Genomic DNA, 20,926 nt, shown 5'->3' on the forward strand with positions numbered 1-20,926 from the left:
TTGGTGGAAGAGCCGTACGATGAGAACTTTCCCGTGTCTTTCTATAATTTGGGTGGTAACCTGTCATGGTCACTGACTCTATAGTGTTGTGGCTGTCACTCACTCTGGAGAAGCAGTTCGACGGGTACAGGATGACAGTATCGAGTGCACCGAGGGCACTGTCTCTTTGACTATCTTAAATTCCAATATAATATAATCCTCCCAATGCAATTTGTTTTAAACCTGTCTTCTACCCTGAGCCATCCCACTACGTGTTGGAATTAGGTGGCTTAAGAAGGCAGAGAAGTCAGTTTGATTTGGGAGGTCTGAAGCTTAGTTGTTTGTTTTTTTTGAGAGAGAGAGACATTGAGATGTTGCAGAACACATCTCCCTTCTTATCAATATACTTTGGTATAACTGACATAATGGATAATGCTTTTGTCCAATATTGAATGCATACTGTTGAAAGCTGGTGCCATGCTAAGAAATTCTGATGATTTTCATTGCAGTTGCTGCATTAGCATGAGAAAGATAGACATCAAGCAGATAGATAGATAGATAGATAGATATAAAGACAGACAAATTATAGACGTGAAACATAATCTTATCTTTGAACATTTTGGGAGAATACATTGACAAACCAGTTTGCAAAAAAAAAAAAAAAAAAAAAAAAAGTGTGATGCCCGGTGTAATGTAGCTATAAATCTATTCAAATGTTGCCCATGCACATTATAGAATAGCCTACAATAGATATGGAATCAAAGTCTAAATCAGTTAACAAACGACACGATATTGCTCATCATCACTGAAAGGTAAAGGTGCATTGTCATTCAGCATTGGCTTAAGGCAATATAAGGAAGTAAAGTGTTTATTCAGAGCTGTCAAAGAGACTATAGCTAATCGCCCCATCGTTGCCGTGTCGCTATGAGGAAATGTCCTCATTTTCCCAGACCAGCTCTGTTGCTCTGAAATGTGATATCATGCAGGAAATATTTTGTTGCACGTATCACAGCAGCTCATTCACCATTGTATTTCAATCACATATACGTATATGGACCTCAAAAGGAATTGATTTTGCACATTGTTTAAGTTTTGGAAACAAATTATTACTGTACCCATTAAGGTAAACAGAATAATAATATCCTTAAAAAAAAAAACATAAAAATGATACAAATCTATCTTTTGTTTTACCCGCTAACCCTGATATGCAGAAAACCAGAGAACAATTTACATGGTCATTAAATAAATAAAAATAGACAAATTAATTCTTAATTCTTTCCACAGCAAACAGAGCAAAGATACATAATACTGTATAACATTTCATATGATTTATCAGATCATTGATACTTCACACTATACTAGCCTATAGTAATAAAAAGGATTCGAGACTAAACGGTATTATCAATCAGTGGTGTATTATCGATTTTGGACGTAAAGCTGTATGAAATACTTGCCATAAATACAGTGGTTGCAAAGGTATTAATTGATTGCCTGGAGTTCTGGCCTGGTTTTGGTAAATATTAAGTAGTTCCGGTCATTTGGTGGTGACACTTATGGGGGGATACTCATTAAAAATAAATGAATCCACAAAACCAGCGTCGTTTTTTTTAATCGTTGACCTATTTCTACCAAATCGTGCAACTGTCGTTCAACTTTGACCTCTCTGTCACATGGAACTATGGCTTTGTGCTGCTGCTGGTGTAATAGTTCCACGTGACAGAGAGGTCAAAGTTCAGAAAAAGTTTCACTATTTGGTTGAAATAGGTCAACAATACAAATTAGTTGGTTAGTTTTGTGGATTTTTTTTTAATTTATGCGTGGCCCCCAGACACCCACGAAATGACCGGAACTATACTTACAGTAATATTTACCAAAAACCAGACCAGAACTTAATTCCACCACGGGACTCAGGCAACCTTTACAACAGCTATATTTATGGCAAGTATTTCGTACAGCTTTAAGTCCAAAAAATCTGAACGAACCCTTTAAAGTGATTGTGACAAAAAAAAATGGTTTCTGAGCTCAATTGCACCCCAAAAAACCCCTGAACTCTTAAAAGGTATATTCAGTGATTTCACTTAATTCAAATGGTGTGGCCTGTTGCGTGACCCCCCCACTATGGTGCGTGCATGTGCACATCTTGTTACCGAGGCAGACCAGGGGGTTTTCCAAATCACCCAAATCACTGAATGCTCCTTTAACATTCAATAGAGTTTCTGTGGTCTGGGGGTTTTCTGGCTCAAACAAGTGCTCTGATTTGCCTGTTGACTGTGAGGTAAGAGTCCACAAATCCCATATATGACATTAACAACTTGCCAGCAGATGTCACTGTTGAGACCCGTTTGCCTGTTTTCATTGCAGCTCAAAAGGCATCAGAACACACAGAGAAAACCCCTGGCCACAGAAAATCCACAGAATGTTCAAAGTTCAGGTTGTGTGGTTGTATTTGAGGTCATAAAACCTAAAATAAAAATAAAAAAATTAAATTAAAATTAATGTCATGAAACCTTTTAAATGGTGACTTTATATATAGCGCCTTTATCCAAAGCGCTTTACATAGATTGTGCATTACATTCACACCCATTCACACACCGATGGCAGCGGAAACCATGCAAGGCACCAACCAGCACGTCAGGAGCAATTAGGGGTGCAGTGTCTTGCTCAAGGACACTTCGACACTAACTGGAAAGGAAAGGTACTATGTTTACCCAGGGTAACTGGACTAAGCTCAAGAACTTGTTTACAGCCAGGCCCTGCTCATATAAACATTTCATGGTATAGGCCGGGGTTCAATGCCTTGTCCAAGGGCACTTCAGCGGTGGTCATTTTAACGTGCCGGTCCGGGGATACGAACTATAGCGACCTTCCGATATCAAGACCGCTCCGCAATCCGTTTCGGCCACCACTGCCCCAACTCTGGGGGAGCCAGGGTTCAAACTGGCAACCTTGCCGTTACCGTCCAGCCACTCTACTCTCCCGGAGCCACCGCCACCCGGAGGTATACTCCCCCTGCCATAACGGAAAGAACAATCCTCATCTCACTTGCCAACATCAGCATGACATTATTTTGACAACATTCAGGCGGCCAAGAACAATATTAGAATCTCCTTTGAAGCGATCATCATCAGGCAGTGGGTAAACAGAACACCAACTGGCACATTAACAATTCCACAATGTTGAAATATACCCTGCATGTCACAAGAAAAAGGCCTGCATTCAAAATATACGGCTCGAGTGAAAGGGAACCCACTCAGCTGGTTTCCACTAGCTGACCTCCTCACCTGGTTCCTGTCAAACGTAATAGAAACCTTGGCCGGCGTACTTTCAAGCACACAACGACTGTTAGTTAGTTAGTTAGTTTATATGCATGGAATGGGTTACCCACAGCAGTGGTTCTCAAAGTGGGGTCACCACTGGGGTCACCTGGCAATCCCTCAAGGACCCCCAGGGGTCCTTGAGGGATTGCCAGGTGGTCCCCAGCTAAATGATATAGTTAGGAACCACATGGACCAACTCTGAGAGTGTACAAATGGAACCAAATGTACCGTAACGGGGCCATATTTGGTTCCATGCGTACACTCTCAGAGCGTTGCAGTACCGCCCGGAGCGGCCCGGAAGAGAATTTTCCTATACATTTTTCCCATAGACGTTTCAGAAAGTATTTATTTAAAGACCTTTAAGCCTCGGACAGCCTCGGATGGAGACAACTCATGACAATAAACAAAAAATGTTGGCCCGACAAATAATTAGAAAGAGGGCAGGGTATACAAGGGTTATTGTCATTATTTATCACAATCCGAATTGGCTTAATTTGTCCGAGGCTTACAGGTTTTAAAATAAATACTTTCTGAAACGTCTATGGGGGGAAATTAATTTGAAATTCTCTTCCGGGACGCTCGTGAAAGGGGGCGGGACTGCGACGCTCTATGCCATACATGGGCAACTGGCGGCCCAGGGGCCACATGCGGCCGCCACCTTCACTTAATGCGGCCCTCAGGTTAATATCAGGTTACTGATATATTATTGATTTCAGCTGTTACAATTCAAAACCTTCTCATGAAGCTCATGAGCTCATGCTCCAACATGCTTAGTTCATAAAGTTAACATAACTAAATGAATTAGAAATTTTCAGGATTCCAATAAAAAAAATTGACAACTTTTTTTTCCAGTATTTCAATTAAAATATAGCAGAATTAGATGATCTACAAGCTCAAAACGCATCGCGCATCGACGCGCTTTGAGCTTGTAGATCGGCTATTTTTGCTACGACAACAATATGCAACGTGGTCCTCTGGAGTGAGTGTGGAAATATATAGTGGCCCTCTGGAGTGAGTGTGGAAATATATAGTGGCCCTCTGGAGTGAGTGTGGAAATATATAGTGGCCCTCTGGAGTGAGTGTGGAAATATATAGTGGCCCTCTGGAGTGAGTGTGGAAATATAGTGTCCCTCTCCATCGTCAATGTTGCCCACCCCTGCTCTATGCTATAGAGCGTCGCAGTCCCTCCCCCATACTTAAAGAAAATCCTATGGGAGAAATGCATTGCATTTCATTTCCTGGGCCACTCGTCGTTCTGAAAGGGGGAAGGACTGCGACGCTCTATTAGGGCTGCTGGGGAAACTGGACGACAGGGGCAATTCTGTAAATAGAGTAGGAAAGTGAGCCCATATGTTATTTAGTCTGTCATCTATAGTCCTAAGAAAATGTTAAAACCTTCCCTAAAAGGGATGCATAAGACGACGAACCAGACTCTGGGTCCAAATGTATTGAAATACATTGTTTTTCTTTGTCTAGCCTGGTGTCTAATTTGTAGTTGTAATAATTGTTTAGCTATTTATATGCTTTTGTTTTGAGTAAATGTAGCCTACTGATTTACCACCACGGCACACTAGAGATGAGACCCTGTGCGGCTGCACCATTCGCACAACCTAAAAAGCAGCTCTGCGTGTGTGCGTGCGTGCGTGCACACACTAAATTCCAGCATTTCATTTACACGCAATTGAAGACAGTTCACCAAAACAAGCCAGATAGCGTGCTAAACCTACGTGGGCCCAGCATTGGAGCAATGGACTGTCAGTCATTGGTTTGACGTGTGTTGACCTTGTTCCAACATCACTTAGACATTCAGCAGAAAGGTGTACAGTACCTCTTGACTTCTATTATGAATGGCTATGATGCTGTGAATGTTAATTTGAGAATATTTTCACCTCGTCTATAGATTTTGTGATTAGCTCAGCTGAAACGGCTAACATCCTCATAGCTCTAAACCTGTTTAACATTCCTTAACTAAGTACTGTTTTTTTCGTTTTTGTTAAACATTTCATTTTCTTAAACGATTTGAATACACAAACAATCACATCAACGACAACAACGAATGCACAGGTGAACATTTTTAGTTTACTGTACGACCTACGGTTCAAGAGATTGGACAGACAGACAGACAGACAGGAGCAAAAGAACGAAACAAAAAAAACAGTCAAAGCTATTGTAATACAGACAAACTCTCTATCTTCCTTCGTGGCAAAGCTCGCCTATTGTAATAGCGTGTGGGAAATATTTGAGGAGATTGTTTTTTTTAAACGGACAACACGCCCTGTACGTCACTGATGAGCTGACCGTGTATCTCTGGACACAGCTAGCATAGTCAGATAACAACTGAAATAAATATACAAACAAACAGGATGTCATTGTGACAGTGAAAACAATCCATCTGAAGACGGGTTTTGTAATAGAGGGTGTCGACTTAGCCACCAAATAATTTGTTTACTTAGGAGTAGACCAGGGATGTGCTCCGGGGTGTGCATTGCGAGCTTGCATCAGTAAACAAGTCTCATGCATCAGCTATTCTTACTAGTCTTATTACGTTTGAAATGTACTAGGCATTTGTATGCTACTGTATGTCCTGTATATGTCAGTCCTGTTTGTATTGTTTGATGTTTGATGTCTGGGGCCTGCAGATGGAAATTAGCAAGTTTTGCTAAATCTGGTATATTTACACTGCATTTTTAATGTAATGTTCATCAATATACACTGTCCCGACCAAATAAAAGAAAAAAGTAATAAAGTATACAACAATCCGTTGTGAAGGTCTGAGTGAGGCCATATAGCTATAGGTGACGAGGCAGGTTTGATTACTACCCGTGTGTCGATTCCTGAAGAAAGGCAAAGGCTCGCAACTCACGTTTGTAATGCTCCAAGAACAATCACAGCAGGGAGGACATACAACGTTTCGACCGGTATTTGTCAAGTATCATACTTGAAAAAGACCAATACCGGTCGCAACGTTGTACGGTATGTCCTGCCTGCTGTGATTGTGAATAAATACTTTGCCTTTCTTCATGATATCTGATAGTTTAACAGTTTTGGCTCAGCACCAAGATCGGAGGATGTGCGCTGTTCTATTTTATTCTGTGTGTCCTTTCCTCTCATTCTTATGTCGTGTAAGAAGGCTTTGAGCGCAGGAGATAGCCGATATACAAGCCCATGTGTTTTTCTTTAGTTGTTGATGCTTTTTAACCCCTCCGATTTAGTCGTTATTAATAATGATTTCCTCCCCACACATTTCTGTGTTGTCACTGCTGCTGTTTATCCTCAGCTACCAGTGAGGAGTGCCCACTGGGAGGACGTAGAGCAGGGGTGCCCGGCCCACTTTATTGAAAAATGTATCTGAGGTGGCTTAATTGGAATAGCGGCCCTGGCATCGCACATAAGACAAAGAGCAAAAGTTCTTTGCCATGCATATTTTTATTATATAACTTCGTAATGGTATGTTACTGCCGTTTATACGCGGAATTACACATTGCATGGGGGGGTCATGCCTATAAGCCGTGAAGAGAGATGACAGGCCCTCTTCTTGTAAATCAATCTAGTCGCCTTAATTCAAGGGACAGGTGCCAAAAACAGGTTTTTGGTGATTTGTGTCTATGAATATGTTTTAATATTTTTTTTTTTAAAAGGGGCATGTCCTCCTGTCACATGTTCTACCTGCACTCAGAGACTTTGTGTCTACTTGTGGGCAACCCTGACGTAGAGAGCCTTCGTCATACTCCTCCAGCCCATCTGACAGGTTCCGCCCCCAGCCCCATAGGAGTGCGTGCGGTGACAATTTCATCCTCCCCGCTTCCATATCCCTCAAACACGGGCCGATCGTGTTTGTGTTAAAACGGCTGGACAAAATCAGAACGCACGCAAGTCCAAGGTGGATTCGAACCCACAACCTCAGCGGCAACGGGTGGGTCGGTACTTTACCACTGCTGTGCCACCCCGAAGCGCCCCGCTACATTTGGCTTTTCTGAGGCTAATACTGCAACTTAAATCAATTAATTGTATGAAAAATAAATCATAATTGACAAATTAAGCACTGGGGCATTTTTTAAATTTGAGTTTAAATGTTTCAATAACATTTTCAATTTGTGTATTTATATATAATTTATTTGCTTATTGATTGTATAATTACTTTACTACGTTATTTTTCACTTATTGAAGTTTTATATAAAGCTATTTTCAATGAAAATGTATTGCGAGCTGCTCTCCCCCCTCCCCCGGAACAGAGAGAGAGAGAGAGAGATTTCGTTTCAATGTTGTGTCAGAGGCGCCTTAAGACATTTGGTCGTGTCATGTCTCACTTAGATACAGGATCTGACGCAAGTTCTGACCTGAGGGTCAAGATTCAGTTACATAGACTAGAGCTGCATTGAAACTTTTAAAGATTTTCCCACACAAGTTGATTTTAATAGCACTTTCTTTTTAATCTAAATCCTGATTTAAATCCAGGATCAGGATGAACATCGCACCCAAAGGTCTGGTCTGGCTGTAATCCCTATTGTGTTGGTGAAATCCTTGCAGCAAATCATGTCTTGAGAAATGTGCTGCTTAATTTATGTTGATGAATCAATGAACTGTTCATTATAAGTGTGCGTATACTATAGTCTAGTTAGTTCTTGAGGAGATTCCAGGGGATCCCCAGTAAAATGAGTAAATATAGCATCAAAAACAATCAGGAACAATTGGTTATGGGGGTCCCAGGCACAACATATTATCTGGTGGGGGTCCCAGGCACAACGTATTATCTGGTGGGGGTCCCAGGCACAACGTATTATTTTGTGGGGGTCCCAGGCACAACGTATTATCTTGTGGGGGTCCCAGGCACAACGTATTCTCTGGTGGGGGTCCCAGGCACAACGTATTATCTGGTGGGGGTCCCAGGCACAACGTATTATCTGGTGGGGGTCCCAGGCACAACATATTATCTGGTGGGGGTCCCAGGCACAACTTATTATCTGGTGGGGGTCCCAGCCACAACGTATTATCTTGTGGGGGTCCCAGGCACAACGTATTCTCTGGTGGGGGTCCCAGGCACAACGTATTATCTGGTGGGGGTCCCAGGCACAACGTATTATCTGGTGGGGGTCCCAGGCACAACATATTATCTGGTGGGGGTCCCAGGCACAACATATTATCTGGTGGGGGTCCCAGGCACAACTTATTATCTGGTGGGGGTCCCAGGCACAACGTATTCTCTGGTGGGGGTCCCAGGCACAACGTATTATCTGGTGGGGGTCCCAGGCACAACGTATTATCTGGTGGGGGTCCCAGGCACAACATATTATCTGGTGGGGGTCCCAGGCACAACATATTATCTGGTGGGGGTCCCAGGCACAACTTATTATCTGGTGGGGGTCCCAGGCACAACATATTATCTGGTGGGGGTCCCAGGCACAACGTATTATCTGGTGGGGGTCCCAGGCACAACGTATTATCTGGTGGGGGTCCCAGCCACAACGTTTTATCTGGTGGGGGTCCCAGCCACAACGTATTATCTGGTGGGGGTCCCAGCCACAACGTATTATCTGGTGGGGGTCCCAGCCACAACGTATTATCTGGTGGGGGTCCCAGGCACAACGTATTATCTGGTGGGGGTGCCAGGCACAACATATTATCTGGTGGGGGTCCCAGGCACAACGTATTATCTGGTGGGGGTCCCAGCCACAACGTATTATCTGGTGGGGGTCCCAGGCACAACGTATTATCTGGTGGGGGTCCCAGCCACAACGTATTATCTGGTGGGGGTCCCAGGCACAACGTATTATCTGGTGGGGGTCCCAGGCACAACATATTATCTGGTGCAGGGGTCAACAGCGTGAGAACCAATGATCTACAATATTGTTGATTCGTCAAATATCTGGCCAAACTAAATATCCGAATGGAAAGTACCTTTCTGCTGAATGTCTAAGTGATGTTGGAACAAGGTCAACACACGTCAAACCAATGACTGACAGGCCATTGCTCCAATGCTGGGCCCACGTAGGTTTAGCACGCTATCTGGCTTGTTTTGGTGAACTGTCTTCAATTGCGTGTAAATGAAATGCTGGAATTTAGTGTGTGCACGCACGCACGCACACACGCAGAGCTGCTTTTTAGGTTGTGCGAATGGTGCAGCCGCACAGGGTCTCACGAAGTCGCGCCTGCAAGGCCTCGCGCTATACGGCATTTTTTTATTCTTTGTGTATATATATATATATATATATATATATATATATATATATATATATATATATATGTGTGTGTGTCTTAATAAGTTAACACAGCGTTGCTTTTTACAAATAAAATAAGCAAATTAATAATGTTTATCACAAAGTTAGTGCGGTATAGGCTACTTTGATAGGAATGTGACGCGATTAAGAACACCTGCCTGGGTGCTGTGAGCACCCAGGCAGGGTATATAATTATATAATCCAATAATTATAATCCAAGGTTTGTTTGCCTGGAGATCCAACACTGTCATTATTATTAAAGTAAGTAAACTTTAAGAAGAGCTGCGGTCATAGTGCTGCAGAGAAGCTGCTCCGCTCTGCTAATTGATCTGACTGGCATGAGGTATAGGCCTATTATAGCCTAATTACTTATTTGGCAGCACCTGCAATGACAATAGTAACCTTATATACACATTTCAAAAGGCTTTCATAAACTATTAATATTTTTCTAATATATTTTGTCCTAGAAATGTCATTTCTGTATACACACACACACACACACACACACACACACACACACACACACACACACACACACACACACACACACACACACACACACACACACACACACACACACACACACACACACACACACACACACACACACACACACACACACACACACACACACACACACACACACACACACACACACACACACACACACACACACACACACACACACACACACACACACACACACACACACACACACACACACACACACACACACACACACACACACACACACACACACACACACACACACACACACACACACACACACACACACACACACACACACACACACACACACACACACACACACACACACACACACACACACACACACACACACACACACACACAGGTTGTTCACTTTTACTCTGTGTAGAGTTCTCAAATTCAGCCCAAACCCGACCCGGCCCGACCTGACGTTTTAGGGCCTAAAATCACCACCAAAGAGGTGAAAAAAAGAGGGCACAAGTATCAGACCCCCGGGGGCCAATGCTGCAATGCAGAGGGCACAAGTATCAGACCCCCGGGGGCCAATGCAGAGGGCACAAGTATCAGACCCCCGGGGGCCAATGCTGCAATGCAGAGGGCACAAGTATCAGACCCCCGGGGGCCAATGCAGAGGGCACAAGTATCAGACCAATGCAGAATGAGTTTTTTAAGTGGTTGAAATTACTTTAACTTCAAAGGTCAAATTCAATTCAAGACAATATTGGGTCTTTTAGTGACATCCGTAAATCACTTCCGAAACAATTAGGCGACAATTAGAACGAGCCAATATGACAAAAATGACTAAATAAAAAGGATTTAACAAATACAAATTGCTCTATGACAGAGTCTATATGTGGAATATTCCGATACAAAGGTTTTGGCACGCGGGGCGGCTCGTGGACAGGTTGAACTGGTCTGACTTTAGACTCCGAGGAAGGAAGAATTTAGAAGAGTATATACACCCCCGCTGGCAGTGGCACCACCATGTCACTGTGGCTCGTCACCGACCGGTCCAGGACGAGAGAGAGAGAGAGAGAGCGTGCGACTGTCACTGTCACTGTCACAGCGTCGCGTCTAGCAGGGTGTCTGTGCACGGTGCTCAAGTCACTGGTTCATTTGGTTCATTTCAACGCTTATAATCCTTCAGCTCTTTGACACTTTAATATCGACTGTCACCCTGTCACAGGAGAGACGGGTGAGTAGCATCACTGGATGGAGTATATAGCTCTTGTAAGTGGCACTATATGTCACTTTTTTTAATGTGACAATTGTTGTATATTCCATGTTGGTAGAATCTGTATAATTCAATATAACTTTATACAATTTCTGGTTTTGGTTGTATTTCAGTCTCCCTGCTCTTTGAGACATTATGTAGATCGTGTCAAAGGTCATGTCTCACCTGGACACGGGATCTGATGGTCAAGATTTATCCCCTGAGCAAGCGTGCTCTATTATTATTACATAATTTATGGTAAAAAAAAAAACTGGTTCAAATCCCGTAGAGAAAAAAGTTACATAGTGCAGCTTTTAAGTAAAAGAAGCAATACCACAATGCAGAAAAATACAATATTTGAGGCGTAGTGGAGTAGAAGTATAAAGCATTCAGAAATAAATTAACATAGTAAACTAAAACTCAACTACAATATTATAGAGATTCTATTTACTTACATTCCATCACTGAGTAACATTCATGTCACATAGAAAATAGTTGTGCATCAATTGAATGTGCATGTGATCAGAAGTTTCCACTATTATAACAATTAAATAATGTCATAGCCACAGAGATACTTTATAAAAGGTATTGAGAATTTTAAATATGACCTGCAGGCTGCAATTCAAGGGCTGTGATGGGAGATGTTTTGATTTGATAGGAATTAAGGATTTATGGAGGATGTACTAAGATATAGAATATGTTCAGCACACTATTGGTCACTATTGTTTGTACATTTGATTTATTTATCATTTGCACATTTGAATGGTAAATATTATAGCGCCATATTATAGCGCCATATTATAGCGCCTTTATCTAAGTCACACAACAACAGCAGAGTTAAAGGCTAAGACGACTTGTATAGAGGTTTGGGTTGTGTGGTTACCTTGCCATGATGTGGACAAGAAATATAAAACAATTGCTCAGGTGATTAGAAATTGATAATTCAAAATATGCTCCTCATTGTTTTACATGATACGCTGAAACAGCACTCAAAGTCACTCTTTTAGTACGTAAACAAACACAAACAAAGTTGATTCAGACAATATAGAGCATCACCAAAACTCATGTGGTTTTATTTTCCTATACAAATGTGAACTTCCTGTTGATTTGTCTATTTTTATGAGGAAGATAACCCGGACTGGATCCAGATCTTAAATAGTAAAATCAACAGGAAGTTAACATTTTTATTTAAAATAGAAATATAACCACATGAGCTTTGGTGATGCTCTATATTGTCTGAATCAACTTTGTGTTTGTTTACGTACTAAAATAGTGACTTTGAGAGCTGTTTCAGCGTACAATGTCAGTCAATGAGGAGCATATTTTGAATTATCAATTTCTAATCACTGGAGCAATTGTTTTACATTTCTTGTCCACATTTGGAGTTGCATCATGGCAAGTTAGCCACACAACCCAAACCTCCGCAAAGGTTTGGGTTCCCACCCCGGGACACTCCCCCATGCAGGGATACCCACCTAGGGGCACCCACCCAGGGATCAAAGGACGGAGAACCCATTTTTATCATTTGCAATTTGTCTGCTAATGTCTGGATACTGGATGTTTTCTCCACTAGTCCCTTCCTAACATTTGAGTCTAGTTTTTATTTGTTGACGAAATTGTCAATATGTTTAGTCTTTATTTTACTCGTCATAGCTTACTTTTTAATTTAGTTGACATTTATTTTTCGTCAGTAATTTAGTTGACATTTAATTTAGTTGACATTTATTTTTCGTCAGTGAAAAAAAAAAAGTCATAGTTTCAGTCGACGAAATCAACACTGATTTGGATCCACGGAGTCTTGAATATTTGCCACGCGGTGCATTTCTCCTATACAAGTATTGATGTAGTAGACGGTCAACATTCCTAGAGGTGTACGAAGTGTAACAGTGGCTGCATTGATATGTGGACGGTGTTGGAGCGGTGTTGCATCAATGGCATGCTTTATACCGGCAACAAGGCTGACATCACATGCAGAGGAACGAGCTTATTATGTGTCATATATTGTTAAAGGCTTATTTTTGTTTGACAACCGTCGTTGTTCAACAATGGACTGAGTCATTGTTACTGGGATTGTCTCTGTTTGATGAGAGTCGTGTTATTTATGTATGGGACTGTATATATACGTTTGATCTAGAGTTTGTACAGTTTGTACAGTGAAATGGATTATGTGTCTTTTGTGTTTTGCGTCAAACGGAACAGTACAGTACGTCTGACCTTTGTCCTTATAGGCCTGGCATGGAAGCTTTGAAAACTGTGAAGGCACACTGCGGTGCTGAGAGTCATGTGTGACAAGTTAACCACACATTATTATTGCAATGTACTGTATACAAATCAATTCTAGGGAAAACATATCGTTAGTTTCCAAAATACAGGGGCAATATAAATTTGTTTAACCACTTTCAATCTAGCATCCGCATATATTTTCTTTTCCAAGACACATTTTCCGAAATAGAAAAATAACACTGACAGACTTGACTAGTTTCAAAACGTTTTCAGATATAGCGAAAATATCAGATCCACAAGCTCAGAACAGGCCGCAACGCAACACTTTGTGAGCTTGTAGATCTGCTATTTTTGAGCCGCTATAAGTGTTCAAAGTTTGTCTTGTGTATGATGACGAAGCAGGGCGTTCATCAAGCGAGCTAGCGCTCTTGGCGTGGCTTGTTGCTTGCCTTGTCTACTCTTGAGTTGGAGGCCACGGGGTTCGACTCCAGCTCAGGGTGCTAAACGTTATAATGTAAAGCATTTAAAATGACCGAGATACAGGCTTTCTGTCCCGACAGCAACAATATGCATTATTCAAAAACATAATCAATCTGTGTGTGCGTGTGTGTGTGTGTGTGTGTGTGTGTGTGTGTGTGTGTGTGTGTGTGTGTGTGTGTGTGTGTCTCAGCATGGCCCATGGGGAGGTGCAGGAGCGTGAGGACCTAAGTGAGGACACCTTCCTGAAGAACCTCTACCTCTACATGAAGAACAGAGACACGCCCATAGAGAGGATCCCTCACCTGGGCTTCAAACAGAGTACGCGCACACACAGACGCACACACACGCGCACGCACACACAGAGAGGATCCCTCACCTGGGCTTCAAACAGAGTATGCAGTTGCACACACACAGACGCACGCACGCACACACACACAGAGGATCCCTCACCTGGGGTTCAAACAGAGTACGCACTCACAGACACACGCACTTAGGCCCTCATTTTTCAACGCAGTGAAATTTGGGCGTACACTGTGTTGCTAAATGAGGGCCTATATCTTTATTTGCATTCACATTCACATTCTTGAACACAAACAACAGTAGTTAGACAAGCTTGGAGTTCAAGTGGTTCAGGATGTATTTGAGTATAGAGGACGCACCGTCTCCTCCATGTGGAGACTATAGCAATTATCACAGACACTGAACATAATGGAGGCGTTCCTGCAATCTGCAGGCCTCCACAACCGATTCATTCCTACAATCTGCAGGCCTCCCACAACCGATTCATTCCTACAATCTGCAGGCCTCCCACAACCGATTCATTCCTACAATCTGCAGGCCTACCACAACCGATTCATTCCTGCAATCTGCAGGCCTCCCACAACCGATTCATTCCTACAATCTGCAGGCCTCCCACAACTGATTCATTCCTACAATCTGCAGGCCTCCCACAACCGATTCATTCCTGCAATCTGCAGGCCTCCCACAACCGATTCATTCCTGCAATCTGCAGGCCTCCCACAACCGATTCATTCCTACAATCTGCAGGCCTCCCACAACTGATTCATTCCTACAATCTGCAGGCCTCCCACAACTGATTCATTCCTACAATCTGCAGGCCTCCCACAACTGATTCATTCCTACAATCTGCAGGCCTCCCACAACTGATTAATTCCTACAATCTGCAGGCCTCCCACAACTGATTAATTCCTACAATCTGCAGGCCTCCCACAACCGATTATTTCCTACAATCTGCAGGCCTCCCACAACCGATTATTTCCTACAATCTGCAGGCCTCCCACAACCGATTCATTCCTACAATCTGCAGGCCTCCCACAACTGATTCAATCTGCAGGCCTCCCACAACTGATTCTTGGACAGTAGAGAGGATTCCAAATATGAACACAAGGAGATTACATTTGCAACCAAACTATGTAGGCCTAAAATTGTATCCTTAAGACATTGGTACTTTAGCACCGTGGTAAAGTCATGCCTCTTCCAGACTGTGTTGAATATACATCCCACTTCTAAAATGATCACTTCTCTACGGAGCCCCGAGTGTCCATGGGAAGAAGAAAATAAGTTCCCTCGAGTTATTAACTTGTACGAACGAGATCTTAGAAAACAGATAATATAACGTTAATATTTTAATGGTGTTTTTTCTGTTCTTTGTGTAACCTGGCAAATAGGGCACAGGACACAGACATATATTGGGGTTCTTTATTTCCCAAGAAGTTGGTGTTGGTGTATCTTATTGGTATAAAGAATGCCACAGTTTGGCAAATATGGCATGCAAGCCTGTAACATAAAATAAATCTAAACAAAATACGGTAGTGGCACTATCTACATAAAACAAAGAGGAAAGATACCACAATTAAATGAGATATTCCATTTCAATGAAACAAACATAAAATGACATTAATTGTGAGTTAAACCTAAAACTCACCACAAACAGTGTATGAGGAACGGCCAACTCACACACTGAGCAAACACTGGACTCCCAAGATTCACCCCTTTCCACTGAGAAACACATTACATTCACAACATTATAGTCACCTCTATAAAGAGATCAACCGTACAATTTACTATATGTAGAATTAGAAATAGAAATACAAAAAAGCAGTACTTACAGTACAAAGACACAAAAACTCATATCAACCAAGTTGATAATAGCTAGTTCAGCTTTCACCTCTTGTTTACAATCAGCAAGATCTTCTCAAAGAATCCCCACAAATACAGGTTGCTTCTTATTATTCAAGACGTTTTTCAGTGTAACCCTTGACCCCCAGAACATGGCACTCTTAAAGTGACAGTGTCCCTGGTGGATTTACATAGAACTACAGGCATATATGCCACTGGGCTACATTTAAAACCTTGGAAAATGTTTTTTCATTGTAATCAATAGGAACTGATTCCATTAATCCAAGCAAGAACATAATCAATTGATCATTACGGCTGGGTGGGCCCTGAGAGGTTAATAGATTAAGTGGACCCTGATCAAAACAAAAAGGTTGGGAACCGCTGGTGTGAATCTGGGGACTTTAGTATACAGTATATATTTTTCTTTTCAGAACTTTAACATTTTGTATATTGATAAAATAAAAATATATGTTGTCGTCCTAATTGTATCTTTCCTTTTTATGTTTTCAGTTGATTTGTATGTGATGTACAAGACTGTGAAGGACTTGGGTGGATATCATCAGGTAAAACTCTATACCTATAAGCCACATAATTGTTATTTCTTAACCCATTCTGAACGGGAACCCATTTTGGTGTCAGCATCATGTTATGCTTTAGCTATTGAAAAATAGCAGATCTACAAGCTCATAGCGCGCCACCGAGTGGCGCGCTACGAGCTTGTAGGTCTGCTATTTTTGAAAAATCGAAGAGCGACTGACATTTTTAGAATCTGATCTCAGGTCGGAATGGGTTAATCAGACCAGTGTGTGTCCAGTGGAAACCTCGTATGAATCTGATCTCAGGTCAGAATGGGTTAAAAGGTGTAGGTGTTTTTTGTTCCCCTCTTCTGATAGTATAATGCAGCAGGGAAGACAGTAATTATAGACCCCTTCCTGTAGTTATACACCAGGTAACTAAGACACTCTCCACTCCAAGGTGTTGTAACTCAGATGTGCCGATGAGACATTTTGGCCGATATCGATAATACGATATAATCAATTGACGTTATGGCCGATAACCGATATTACCGATGTCAATATTATCTCATTCTGTATTGAAAAATAATTAAAAAAAATTGTCCATTCTGAAAAATACATGTAACAGCCAGGGTATCTGCAGCACTGCAGGCTTATAGGCAAGTCAGATTGAACTTTAATACCTTTACATTTAATATTGTGAGCTTGTAGATCTGTTCAAGCTGTTACTTTGGGCTTGTTAATTTGTAAAGACAGATTGATTAATCGAACCGATTGCCGATTAATCTAAAAACAACTAAAATACCGATGTGTTTGCTGATTACTCTCCCATCACCATAACTAAGTACATGTACTCTCCACTCCCAGGTGTAACGTATAAAGTACATGTACTCTCCACTCCCGGTATAAAGTACATGTACTCTCCACTCCTCCCAGGTGTAACGTAGCTATAAGTACATGTACTCTCCACCCCCGGTATTAAGTACATGTACTCTCCACTCCTCCCAGGTGACGGCTCAGCAGATGTGGAAGCAGGTGTACAACACGCTGGGGGGGAACCCTCGCAGCACCAGCGCAGCAACCTGCACCCGCAGACACTATGAGAAGTACGTCTGGTCTCATTTATATAGGCCTCAACCTGCACCCGCAGACACTATGAGAAGTACGTCTGGTCTCATTTATATAGGCCTCAACCTGCACCCGCAGACACTATGAGAAGTACGTCTGGTCTCATTTATATAGGCCTCAACCTGCACCCGCAGACACTATGAGAAGTACGTCTGGTCTCATTTATATAGGCCTCAACCTGCACCCGCAGACACTATGAGAAGTACGTCTGGTCTGTCATGCTTCATTTATGTAGGCCTCAACCTGCACCCGCAGACACTATGAGAAGTACGTCTGGTCTGAGCTCATGTGCTTCATTTACTGTATGTAGGCCTCAACCTGCACCCGCAGACACTATGAAAAGTATGTCTGCTCTGAACTCATGCTTCATTTATATAGGCCTCAACCTGCACCCGCAGACACTATGAGAAGTACGTCTGGTCTCATTTATATAGGCCTCAACCCTCGCGTGTGTGGTCTGAAGTCTGAGCTCATGTGCTTCATTTATATAGGCCTCAACCCCGCCCTGCGATGGCGTTGGGACGCTCCCCAAAACATTGCTGATATACACGCTTGTATATCAAGCTTGCATCACATAAGCCACTTGTTCTCAAGAGTGCAGGGGTCCTTGAGGGGATTCCGAGGGGGTCCCAAAAAAATGGACCGTTAAACCGTTTTAACCTTATTTTATGTATAGAGGATATGCGCACACATTAAGTTAGTTGGCAAATCGAGTGGAAAAGTGAGTGGCAAAAGTGAGTTTTCGTTTAATGCAATCAGATAGAGACCTTTCTGTTTGGATGTACCTGTATGTGCTGTCAAGGCCAGAAAGTAGTTTTTTTGCCACTCGGAAGGCGTTCCCACATAACTTCCGGGTATGATGATGTCACGCGCATACCCTCTATTAAGACGGTATATTAAAAATGTCTCACTATTAAAGGGTGGGGGGGGACATACAATTGGGCTCCGTCTTGCAGGGGGTAAATAGACATACACGCGATGCCACACGTTGGAACGGTTAGCTCAAAAATATAATATACTTGATGATCGATTATGATCTATTAGTTTGATTAACTAACTGTAAATGATAATTTTCTTCCTCTTCTCCGCATGCAGGCTGCTGTTGCCATATGAATGTCACGTCAAGGGAGGGGAGTTGATGAACGCGTTGCCACAGCACCACCACCACCACCACCCACATCACCCTCATCACCATCCTCATCCTCATCCTCATCCTCATCCGTCCATCCGTCTGCTGCACCGGGTAATGCCATGGTTTACATTACAACCATTCTGACCTGAGATCAGATTCTAAAAATGTCTTCTACATCCTGACAGTTTTCCATTCTGACCTGAGAATCAGATTCTAAAAATGTCTTCTACATCCTGACAGTTTTCCATTCTGACCTGAGATCAGATTCTAAAAATGTCTGTCAGTCGCTCTTCGATTTTTCAAAAAAAGCAGACCAAAAAAAGCAGATCTACAAGCTCATAGCGCGCCACTCGGTGGCGCGCTATGAGCTTGTAGATCTGCTATTTTTAAATACCTAAAGCATAACGTAATGCTAACACCAAAAGGGGTTCCCGCCTAAAATGGGTTAAAACCATTAAAACCAATTAGGTCTGACGTCGAAATAAAAATAAAAATCTTCTAAATCATGACAATTTTCTGATATCAGTGGTTCGATATCAGTGGTTCTCAATATTTCATGTCAAGGACCCCCAAAAATGATATGAAATATATAGGCTTCCGACCCCCATCTGAAAATATGTTGTTCCAGGGACTCTCCAGAAGCAAAGACTTTGGCTCTGAAAGAATATATATATTCAAAGATTTGCGCCACATTTTCACGATTTTTCAAAAATAGCAGACCTACAAGCTCGAGCTTGTAGATCTGCTATTTTTCCACATATATATATACTGTATATATATATATATATATTATACACACACACACACACACACCGGTATATTTTCTTTTTAAAGTTCCAAGTTCCATAGTTACATAAGGACACGTGCTTTTTTTTACTGCTTGCTTACATAATTGCGCTTACCGGTATAGTCATTCTAAAAGACCTCTTCACACGCGAACAACAATATTGCTGCCTGACGCACCTCCGACGGTGACAACAACAACGAGGTACTAAAAGATGTAATAAAATAATAATAATAGGAGTCTCGGCAGTAACCTATAATCATTCACTTCCTCCAATGTTCAACTGATGTAAATATTTTAGCTACCTGAGCCCTGCTGCCTTTTGCCTGAGGGCATATGTAATGGTATAGGGCCTATAGCATTACATATTTACATACACATTTTTCTCATAGGGACTGCTACGCTCTATACTGTATCCATTTAGGCAAGGCAAGGCGAGTTTATTTACGTACATAGCGCAGTTCAACAGCAACTTGCAAGTGTGCTCTTTACATAAAGCATTATAAACAAAATAAACATGTTTCAAAACATGTTTTGAAACGCCATGCATCCCAAGATGGCCACCGTGGTGTGAGCATGAGCGTTTGCTGAAGCCTCAGTCTGTACTATAACATTACTATTAGACCTTTTTGCTGCTCCTATTGTTATCCTGACTATACACAGCCTTACTTTGATAACCCAGCTTTAAAAATCTGACTCTAGTAGCTCAAGTTAACTCAGTTAACTCAGTGTACTTAACCTAACTACTCTGACTGACTGCATTACCATCAGCTGATCATGGTTGAACCTAGCCCCGCAAGCAGAACCCGAATGTAGTAAAGTTTCTGACACTTTTATGACTTTACTGCATTGGGTCCTGCTTCACGTGGGGCTGTCGCCAGTTACGCACAAACAAATACAATGTAAACACGCCATGAGACGGACTTCTGCGCGCTTTTACCATGGTTATTCATGTATTGACTTACGAATGTGCGAACTATAAGTACCTTACATACCATACCGACACATCTCCTGTGTCGCGGAAGCCGTTAAGTATTTTTAATCCATGATTGATAAAAAATGTCGCTTCTTCCTACCTTGTTTATTGACACCTCATTGTACCGCCTATCTGGCTAGCTAGTGGTGCTACAGCTATGACGGAGCAGATCAAAGGCAGGGACATAGCCCGCAAAGCCAACCGCACATCGGGAGGCGGTACAATAAACGGTAAATAAACAAGAAGAAATCAAAGCGACATTTTTAATCAAACATGGATTAAAAATACTTAACGGCTTCCGCGACACAGGAGATT

The 20,926-nt window shown here is 42.1% G+C and overlaps 2 protein-coding genes across 2 annotated transcripts in view; one reads left to right on the forward strand and one right to left on the reverse strand.

Moving 5' to 3' along the window:
* The window catches only part of LOC308310487 (dual specificity protein phosphatase 26-like), a 35,496-nt gene that overhangs the window by 13,706 nt on the left and 864 nt on the right, over nt 1-20,926 (reverse strand). The window lies entirely within an intron of this gene.
* Nucleotides 14,124-20,209, forward strand: arid6 (AT-rich interaction domain 6; the record flags this gene model as incomplete). Its single annotated transcript, XM_080755669.1, has 5 exons — nt 14,124-14,255; nt 16,587-16,639; nt 17,600-17,697; nt 18,815-18,962; nt 20,192-20,209. The coding sequence occupies exons 1-5, from the start codon at nt 14,129-14,131 to the stop codon at nt 20,207-20,209; spliced, it is 444 nt and encodes a 147-aa protein (XP_080611795.1). The 5' UTR covers nt 14,124-14,128.

The sequence above is a fragment of the Protomyctophum bolini genome (assembly GCF_963924005.1).
Source record: "Protomyctophum bolini genome assembly, chromosome: 22".
Lineage (NCBI taxonomy): Eukaryota > Metazoa > Chordata > Actinopteri > Myctophiformes > Myctophidae > Protomyctophum > Protomyctophum bolini.